The 10,665-nt window shown below is 32.2% G+C and overlaps 1 protein-coding gene and 1 long non-coding RNA gene across 7 annotated transcripts; one reads left to right on the top strand and one right to left on the bottom strand.

The window, feature by feature from the left end:
• The first annotated feature begins 543 nt into the window (after nt 1-543).
• On the top strand, nt 544-2,922 carry LOC123889327. 6 transcript variants are annotated; one of them, XR_006802452.1, is made up of 4 exons: nt 544-1,011; nt 1,201-1,464; nt 1,768-1,920; nt 2,503-2,922. It is a non-coding gene; the product is annotated as an uncharacterized LOC123889327 (long non-coding RNA). The 6 variants fall into 6 exon arrangements; XR_006802453.1 differs by having other exon boundaries at nt 1,201-1,320; XR_006802456.1 differs by lacking the exon at nt 1,768-1,920.
• A 1,780-nt stretch (nt 2,923-4,702) lies between these two features.
• Nucleotides 4,703-9,796, bottom strand: LOC123889326 (beta-glucosidase 11-like). The gene is made up of 13 exons (XM_045938612.1): nt 9,559-9,796; nt 8,624-8,693; nt 8,427-8,482; nt 8,188-8,263; nt 7,908-7,979; nt 7,706-7,793; nt 7,337-7,625; nt 7,131-7,246; nt 6,516-6,742; nt 6,364-6,395; nt 6,178-6,235; nt 5,391-5,481; nt 4,703-5,259 (listed from the first exon to the last, which is right to left on the bottom strand). The coding sequence occupies exons 1-13, from the start codon at nt 9,715-9,717 to the stop codon at nt 5,025-5,027; spliced, it is 1,569 nt and encodes a 522-aa protein (XP_045794568.1). The 5' UTR covers nt 9,718-9,796; the 3' UTR covers nt 4,703-5,024.
• Nucleotides 9,797-10,665: the final 869 nt, after the last annotated feature.

A 10,665-nucleotide genomic window follows, 5' to 3' on the forward strand; every position in this document is an offset into this window, starting at 1 on the left:
ATAAAGAATATACCTTATTTTTATTCATTATTATTTTTGTACTTTTAAAAAACTTATGGACCATTCAAAACTCCAAACTATTATGAATTTGTTGGATAAAAAAATAGTGAATAATTGATAAACAAACTTAGTAAAATTAACGGTTGAATTATCTTATTAATATAGTGCCATAAAAATATTTAATTTTAGTAAAAAAAAAATTTAATTATTTTCAAGTAAGTAAAAAAAATAAAAAGAAAGCTTAGTATGTAAAGAAGGAAAAAAAATAATGAGCGTGAAAATAAATTATAAAGTACACATGTATGTTTTTTTTTTCCTTGTTTATAGAGATTTAGTTTTGTTAATTTTTTTTTTTGTTTATAGAGATTTGATTTTATTAATTACTACACTATTAATTATTTATCTAATTATTTAATGAGTTATAAATTATGTGATTGGTTGTGCTTAATCATTAATGATTAGGTGAGGACTCATCTAACAATTTCTCTAATTATAAAAATAATAATAATAATTTTACTTCGGTACAAAACACTAGTCCAATTCCCTAAAAAAAAAAAAAAAAAAAAACTAGTCCAATCTAAACACAAAACTCCACCGTGTGCCTTCCTTCTCCTTCGTCTCCTACTCTTCAAACACCACCGCAAAATCGAAAATCTACCTCAATCTGTAGCTCTCTAAATTACCTCTCACTGTTCAATCCCTAGATTTTTAGGGTTTCAGATCTATATTCCCTTTCACCATTCAATCCCTAGCTTTTTAGGGTTTTCGATCTATTCCTCTTCCTCGTGTTTTTTCTTTGACCAAAATTAATGGCTTCAATCCGAAAGACCCTATCTCCCCGACCTTCTTAGTGGCGTTATAGTTTCAGAGATTATCTAGCGGCGTTGGTGGCTACGATAAGGGTTTCATGATTGATCATGTAAGCTTTAGCTTAAGCATGAACACTGAGAAGGAATTAACAGATTGTAGATCTGAATTTGTTGAAGGATTTTTTCTGGTTTGTGGTTCTAGGTTTGTCTGTTCTTTTTTCTTCTAGTTTGTTTTTCTGGGTTTGTTTGTTTTTGTTGTTGTGGCTGAATTTTTTAGGTTAATTTGGTTATGAGATATCGATTGTTTGGCTATGAGATTCTGGCTGAATTTTTGTGGCTCAATTTAATGTTAGGAAGAAGCATTTTAATGTTTTAACTCACTGTTATGCAGGTATTTTGGTGGGGTTTTTGAAATCAAGTCATGTGTGAATCCACCGAGATAAGGGAAAACATCTTCTAGAGTTCTAGCAAACTATATTTTGTCAATCTCAAGTCGTTTTGCAACACCAAAGTAAGCTTAGTTCTCGTGGTTAAATAATGTACATTCCTTTTGTTTGTTTTTTCAAAGAAGGTGCTTGATGAAATATCTACTTATAAAACTTTGTTTAGGCTAAGCTATGTTTATTCTCTATGAATTCGAACTTCTATGTATCATGTAAGTAGTGGTAAAGTATTTCTTTCAATGTTAAATTAAATTAAATTAAACTATGCCTCAATATTTTATTTGTACGTTGATATTGTTATTTCCCTGCCATGAGTTCCAACAATATATCTGCCTCACGACCTTCTTGAGAAATAACAAAAAGAGCACTAAGATTGCATATGTTATATGTTACCTATGAGAATTCAGACAGAGCAGACACAACACTCTCAAAAGAAAGAAATAGTTTTAGTTGGTTATCATATACTTATATTATTCCTAATTCCTAATGTTATGGTGCTGCTATCCGTGTTTTAGCTTGTGGGGAGATGAGAACTGTGAGTGGGCCTTTCTAGCTTCGGAAGGCAGTAGCGGTGGGATTCTTTCTTTGCGAAACAAGTTTTTTATTGCTTCAGTCGCAGCAAATTGCTACTTTCTTTGGATGTGGTTTTGCTATCCAGTTTCAATTAGGTGCTGCTGTGATCTGTTGTACTTGTGTGTTTTGGTGTTGCTATCTGGGTTGGTTTGTCGAGTAATTGGATGTCTATGATAGTATTCTTGGATGCTCTGCTATTTTGTGTTTGAGTTCAAGTTCCCCTTGGTTTAATTTGGTTTTATGCTATTTTGTATTTTGTGTGGATGCCATTAGCTTATGTTTCTCTCTGGTGTGCGCCCTTTGTGGCCTTGTGTGGGTGTTGGTAGGTATAATGGGATTGGTTTTAGCGATGTGCTCCCTTCCCCCTTACAATGCTATACAACCTTGGTTTTAGCGATCAATAAAATTTATAGTTTAAAGAAAAAATGGTAGATTGGCAATTATATTTTAACATATACTAGTTTATTGTTCTTGTGAATATGATCGTTTGTTGTTCTTGTATAGTTAAGAATAAGAGCAAATGCATCAATTATTGGAGAACTCAATTCAATTGGGTTTGAAACGTTCAAAAATAGTTTATAAGTAGGTTTGTGGTAGTATGCTATCTTTGATTGATGTAGTTTTGGGTCCTCATTATGTTTTTGTTCAGCTATTGATTAATTAAGTTGGTGTAGCAGGTTTTGCATTGGAGAAATACGATGAAAAGGAATTACAATCAAAGAAAGGTTGGAATTGATAATGATCATTTAAAGAAAGTAACATAAGGCATGTTGTAGGTGATTCTTCGTATGATTAAGTAGCCAAGATTGTGGGGGTATTGAAAGGAAATTTACTATTTTACAGTTTGCTCAATTTTAGTTGTATTTATAGTTTTGAGAAAATATTGTCTTAGTTTGTATTAAAAAGTCATGGGAGCATTAACCATGACTTTAGGTGTTTTATAGTTTTTTATTTGAATAAGTCTTCAGGTGTTTTATAGTAGCCGTACATGTTTGCTACTTTTTAGTACCCATACCATAGAGTGGAGGTACTCCACTATGCATTTATGTAATACTATACAAATATTTGAATAAAGAAGTTCATGTATTTTTGCCTCATTTTTATTTCAAATGTATAAATTGAATATTAAATTTGGTCAAAATATTTTTAAAATTATTGTCTATCTTAATGCATATTTAAAAATATGTTGCGTTTGTACCCAAAAACAAAATTTAAATAAAAAAAAATATGTTGCCTATATGTAACAGGGACACTTGAAAATTGTTCCCTTTGCTTAATCTTTTGGTAACAGTTCTGAAGTGTAAATAGAATCGGCAACGGGTAAAAATTGTTGCCTAAAGTTTGCTGAACAACTGTTCCCTATTTCCGATAGCTTTGGCGACGGTTTCTAAAAGTGTGCCCAAAACACGAAAAAACTGTAACCATAGATAATAGGTAACGCTCGCTTATAAAACGGGTGGAAATTGTTCCCTATACTTTTAGGCAACAATTTTCATGGTTTAGGCTACAATTTTGAACTGTTGTCTAAAAGCGTAAATGTTGTAGTGCCACCACATCACATGCATGGATCATCAATGAAAGCTATTTTCCAACTTTCTATAGCGTTATTAAATGAAGAAACCATCTTGCTCTTGTAGGGGGATACTCGTGATAATCAATAAGCTAGAGACGAGATGGTTTTTCCATTTAATATTGCTATAGTAAAGTTTAAGATAATATAATTTCTTCAAGAAGCCCTTAATATGGACCATTTAAAGGACCATGGATGAACCTCAATAAGTTACATGAAATTGCTAGTCATCATTATAAGGTGTGAGATTAGTTTTTCAAGAGACATGTTGGACATGTAATCAACTAACTAATTTAGGATTTTTCTTGTTTCGCATTGTTACCAATGTTGTTGATTTTTTCAAGAAAGATTTGTTTATAGTTTTAAAATTGTTTAGATCCATCTGTGACTTGAAAATAGTCATTCATGTAGTTAGAAAACTTATATGTAGTGGCTTAAGATTCATAAGGATGAGTTTGAAGGGAATAAGTTATGGGAGAGTTTGATGACAAAAGAGATTAGAAAAATTCTATATAATTTCAAATATAAAATTTCTACAAGTCCTACAAGGTTGATACCCCCTTATAATAGTGACATGTTATTGCAAGTAATTTATTGTGGTCAACCGATGGTCCTTTAAATTGAGGTCTATATTAGGGGTTTCTTCTATTTATTCGACCTCTTTATGAATTGTGTACCGGTTAGTATATATTTGTTTATGATTTATGAATGAAATAATTGGATGAATAGTAACCTTAACTAAATTTGAATCAATGTTACTATTTTTGTTTTATTTGATCAATTTTTGATAGTGTTAGCATTGTAGTTTTTTTTGTGTTAACCCTCTAGTTTTCAGGAGAAGAGATTTCGATAATTCAAAATTTAATTGCGAGATAAATAAAATCTGGCCACTTATTGTTTACATCAGAAATCGAACTCAGATTCTCCCAAACATTCATCATGAAGGGAGCTCATTAGCATTGTAGCTAACATACAAAGTGAGCGCAAACAATCAAGCTTTATTGCAAAGGTTGAGTAACAATTGTCATTAAACTTCCAAGATTCTCGGTTTGGATTTCCTGCAGTTGAAAATACTACAGTAAAGGTGCAGTAATACATTTTGTGAGAGAGGGGATTTTTTTTATAGGAGAGATAAGATATAATTTTAACAAAAAAATAAAAGGGGTAGTTTTATGTGTAAACTTTGGGAACCGCAAGAAATTTGGACTGCAGTGAATCTCAATCCCAAGATTCTAACCAACACAACTCTTTGATACCATGTTAACATTACTACATATTTTCATTTAAATTTTAAGCCAACACAACTCTAATTAATATCCCTTCTATTAACTAAATTTGGGATGTCACATTTTAGGATTCAAACTTCAGTCTCTACCTATATAATGCGATATCAACTGAGCTATACTTACATGGCATGTCCATAATTTAAACACATGCAAAATAAAAGATACTATTTTCATAATAATAATATGATAAGCCAGCTACATAATATTTTGTTGATAAAAATCTACTGTGTTTAATATTCAACATCATAAACCACATCCTTTTTATTCATTCACATTGGTAGGAAAAAACATAAAATTTTGACCTCAAATTAGAGGGTTACTTGGCATTATAGCAAGTATATCTCTAATTCTCTAAAGGCAATGGTGTATCATTCTCAATTTCCATGGTAATCTTTAGATCCATAGGCTTATTTTTCAGAAAATTTGAGTACCATTTAGCAGAGAGCTTAGGTTGTCTCTGCAAGTTTGGATCATTCAAATCTATGTAGTATAGCCCAAAACTTCCTTCATATCCACTCAATATTTCAAACACATCCAACAAGGACCATACAAAATAACCTTTTATATTTGATCCACTCCTTAATGTGTCAAAAAATAAAGAAAATTAAATAATTAGCATTCATGAAAAAGTTTAAAACTAATTAAAATAAAGTGGAAGTGTAATGTTAATGCATACTATCATAGACATATTTGAAAATAAAAAAAGTACCTTATTGCATTAGCTATGGTCCCAATGTATTTATGCAAGTACTTCACCCTAGACCAATCATTCAATGATGAATTACGAAGTGTTTTGTGGCCTGCAAAACTCAAATATTTATATCATACAAATTAAATTAAAAAAAATGTTAACTGATGTCAAAGTATAGTCAACTCCTTAAAACTAAAAAATGGTTTTTCAATACAAATTTTTGTTTTTTTGTTTTCTTAGATGAATAATGGTAGGGATACACATTTCAACACACCCTCTTCTATTGGTTGAAATTCATATGGGTCCGTGAAATAATGTGGGTCCCATATAGTTTTTATGGAACCCATATGAATTTTAATCAATAAAAAAGAGTGTATTGAGATGTGTGTATTTGCTATAGCTCGTAGTGTCCAAGGTAAACAAATAGGATTAAATGCACATTTATTTCTCTTTATCTTAATAAAAATGAACTTTTTTTCTTCTAAGTTTTGGTCCCCATCTAAATTTTGGGTCATTTTTTATGACGCAATCTATTTATTTATGAGGCGACATTGCTTATTAGGCCACACTGTTTTACATCAGCAAAAAGTATGTCTAATAAGCGTTGCCACGTAATAAATGAATAGACCATATTATCAGAAAAATAACTCAAAAATGAGACGAGGACCAAAATTCGGAGAATAAAAGTAAAAGAAATATTGAAAGGATGGAAAATTGTATATAATTTTTAAAACAGGGAACAATAATATATTTAAGCCAAATAAATATTGTACAAAGATTTTGAAAGGATGGAAAATTGACTTACCATTTTCATGTATGTAAATTGGAAAATTTCCATAACCATTCTTCAAAGAATCTAGCACCTGTTGAAAATTGAAGGTTACATATAATTGGAAACTAAACCAACTATAGCTGGTCAATTGGTTATAAAATTGCACAAATAAATTACAATAGGAAGGAACAATTCCTTGTTACTGCATTATTATGTTACCTCATCTATAGATGTATCATTTTCAATGAGTCCTACAACAAGAAAGAACATTATAATTATGAGACATTTGTGTATAAGTAACTTGGTAAATTAGCACCATATAGAATTGATTATGCAAATAGAAAATGTCAGAAAAACAGCTTAGAACATACTTGTAATTAGTTCAACTGCCATATCTTGCATGTAATCTCTATCCTCCATGTTGTTGCTTTCAGGAGGATAGTTCTTAACATATAATGAGTTGTAAAAGTTTATTCCTAAGAAGTCAATTGAGCTCTTCATCAGATTTGATTCTTTTTCGGTGAAAGAAGGAAGCCTTGATCCAACATTCCTTTTCATTGTATCAGGATAATCACCAAATGTTAGTGGATTTAGAATCCTGCAATAACAAAGTATACTTACAGAAGTTAATGTAATTGTGATTTGCGACAATAATGGGTGTTGGGCCTGAATCAGGCCTACAAAACCAGCTTGTAAGGTGATAATTGCCTCTTATTTATAAACCCTCACATTTGATGTGGAACTTCTTAACACACCCCCTCACGATAGGGGGTGACCCAACGAATTTTGAAGAGGCTCTAATACCATCAGAGAAATGGGCGTTGGCCTAACTCAACCTTACAAAACCGACTTGTTAGGTGAGGATTGCATCTTACATATAAACCCATGTCCAGACCAACTCACATCTGATGTGGGACTTCTTAACAAATTTTATCGTGAAAAACACCGAAGATCAAGAAATATATCATGATCAAATGATTACTTACCACCCCATTATGAAGTCTTGTGCCCTTCGAGTCGCAATTATATCGTCACTAGTATTTGTCAGTGGAACAAAACCAATAGTAAGAAGATTAAACCCAATAAAACCATGTTGCAAACCCTGCACTTACTAAAGATGGTTAAGGCCATTTCAAAATAACATGATCAATGATGATTATTTGAGTTATACATCCTTCTTGATTAACTTTACCTTATATTTCTTATTATACAATCTTGCAGCTGAAGCATGTGCTAACAACATATGATGAACCGCCAAATATGGCTCAGTTGAGGAATTTCCCTTTGAGCAGTTAGCTACAAAAGAAGAATCTAGAGATAAAGTAGAAGTAGAAGTAGAAGTAGAACACCTCTGTGGTGGTATTATTCCCAAAGCATAGCCAAACATTGCTTGCATATTCGCCTCATTCAGCGTCGTCCAATACTTAACTCTATCACCAAATTCTCTGAAACATACATCAGCATATGCTGTGAAATCTTTCCTGCAAAGCATACATATATAGATTCTGTTAACCACAATATAGAGACTTGAAGTAGGAGAAACTAAGTTTTGGAACCATACACAATTTTTTTACTAATCCATCCTTCGTATTCGTCCTCAAGTGCTTGTGGTAGATCCCAATGGTGCAATGTAATATGTGGTTGGATTCCTACAAGATGAAAAATTAAACATTAATAACAATCAAATTTTTCAGCATATAAGTTGGAAGAACATCTTGTAGTTGTTAACCAAACTCTGCAAGAAAAATGCAGTCTTCGCATACCGTGGCTTATCAGTTCATTTATAAGATTGTTGTAATATTGAAGTCCTTTAGGATTTATTGGTCCTTTCCCATCTGGTAAGATTATCAGAAAAATAATCACATATTAAAAGTTTAATCTAGGAAAATATATTCAAATGACGTCAAACATTCACGGGCTTAAACGAAGTCAAGTACAAATAGTTTGTTTGTCCATAAGGTATCAGGTCGGTGGTAAGAGGTTGACTTTTTAAGTTGTAACTTCAAATGCCCGATTTCAAATTCCCTCGAAGATAGTTATTACCTGGAATAAGTCTTGACCATGATATTGAAAATCGGTAGGCATCTAAACCGATATTGGCCATGAGTTGCACATCTTCCTGCAGGAAATCAAGCTCATGTAATTTCTTAATCCAGTATATATACTCCCTCTGTGACACTTTATATGCAAAATTGCATTTTTTTAGATTCATTGTATATTTAATGTATCTGATTCTGGTCAATATATAAGATGAATATTGTGTATGCTCTACAGTCACTAACCTTATATTTGTGATATTCATCACATGCAACATCTCCATCACCCTTGTACATATTAGCTGAAAATATATTTTTTTTTTAACTAATCAACTTTTGGTTCAGCAAAATAATAGATAAATTAAACCTGATGTAACCAAAAAAAAAAAGATAAATTAAACCTGATTAAGAAATTAAGTACTATATGCTAGTGAGGACAATACCATTTCCTCCATGGGCAAAGGTATCCCATATGCTTGGTTTCCTGCCATCTTCATTTGCTGCACCTTCAACCTTTCCCCAATACCAATATATTCATAAGTTTTGAGAAAAGTTAATATTTACACAGACATTCAAAATTTGTTCTACTGAAATCCTAATTTCAACTATTATGATTGTATGATGAAGATTAAGTGTATGACTAAGATTGTTTACAATAATAATTATTTATTAAACATTTTTTTAATAGAATATTAATAAACACTCTTTTTCATTGACCAAAGTTATTATAATCATATTATTTCTCAAAAGAAGCTAAAGTAGCTTTTTATTATAATGAGAATCTACATGTGTCTTATTTTTTTTCAAAGCCAAAGTAAACAGATAAAAAATCCTACAACTAATTTCTTTGGTTGTGTTATGGTTCAGCTACAGCATTTTTTAGTCTCATTTTGCTGAACTCGGCGGCACTGTATTTAGATATAGCAGAAGGTTTCAGGTCTGCTGCGCTGTGCTTAGTTGCTGGATCGGTGTGCACTTTACTTTGGTTTGCGGCAGAATTTTTGTATAATTAGTTTTGGATCCTGTATATTGTTTATGCTGTTTTGTGTCTTTTATCTGTGCAGGATTCTATCGGCTAGGTGTTGGTGTTGCATTTGAATTATTGAGCCTATATTGCAGGATAAATTCGACAGAAGAGGAGCTGTTTGTGAGCAAACGTCCTGTCTTAATTTTCCGTCTTGGTTGCATCTCATAAGGTCATTGCCCGGTTGTCTTGGGTCGGAAGTGATTCTGCTCCTGAAGTCCAAGCGTTATTAAGTGGCATGACGCGAGATCCCAAGACGTGATATTGTATAGAATAATCATACACACATGAACAGAAAGAAAAGGCAAGAACAGAATATTTTAGGAATTGAAAAAGACAGAAAGAAGAACAAACTTGGTAAGCTGAGGTTGATGCACCAAACACAAAGTCAGAAGGGAATTCATCTCTGCTTAAACTATAAGCAGTACCAGGAAGGAGGAGGATGATTACTACTAACACTGTTGCAATAGTTAATAACTCTGTCAAAGCAAAAATCTTCAAGATCAAAGCCATGTTGTTTTTGCTTCTGCTTTCAGCTGTGTTTTTCTGACAATTAATCAAGCTTATATGTATTACATTTCATTGTAGTTAAGGTATATGCTTTTTGTTTTTGTCTGTGTATCATATAGTAATCATCTGGTTCTCAGAAGAAGGGACCTCGGTAATCCAGAGTTCGGCTGCGAAGTAAGTAAAGTCTGGCAAAAAATTGTCCCATCAGGAATCAAACTTAGGTTCTCCCAACCAATTTGTCTAAAGATGAGCTTATTAATCATTTGAGTCCAATGTCTTGGTTAAGAGCATTCTTTTAAGTTTTAATCCTTTGGAACTGGCCTCAAGTCTGGACAAAAATTGTTACATCAGGAATCAAACTCAGATTCTCCCGGACGATTCGTCTTAGGATGAGCTCATTAACCAGTAATGTCTTCGTTAAGAGCATATTTACTTTATTCAAGAGCTTAATTACTTTACGTGTAAGGTATAGTTGATGGTATGTGTTGGTTTCTGACCCAAACATTATCAAAAGACAAAACATTCTCAATAGATTCATAATCTTAAAGTAGATTGTGACAAGGTTTAAGTTAATTTCCACACATAAAGAAGAGTTTTGAAGCATCATTAAATTTAATCAAGTATTCCTTTAGAAAGCAAAAGTTTAAGCATAAAGTAATCAAAGGAAAATTTATTTAGCATTTGTGTGTTTTCAATCCCTTTTTATGACCAAAATTGAACCACGATAAACATATATGGTGGTTCGTTGAGGCGGTTCTAGTGGAAATGAAGGGCCGGATCAAGGATCAAACGGCGCAAATCAGGGACAAAATGACCATAGACGTTTGGCCAGCTCATTTGGTTTGAACCTTGTGCTCAACAAAATTTGATTTATTTTTACAAGCATTAATGTGTTAATTTTTTACAACCTGGAATTTTCAACAGGTACTAGATTCCTTGCATGATGACTAT

Source organism: Trifolium pratense, linkage group LG6 (assembly GCF_020283565.1).
Source record: "Trifolium pratense cultivar HEN17-A07 linkage group LG6, ARS_RC_1.1, whole genome shotgun sequence".
NCBI classification, from domain to species: domain Eukaryota; kingdom Viridiplantae; phylum Streptophyta; class Magnoliopsida; order Fabales; family Fabaceae; genus Trifolium; species Trifolium pratense.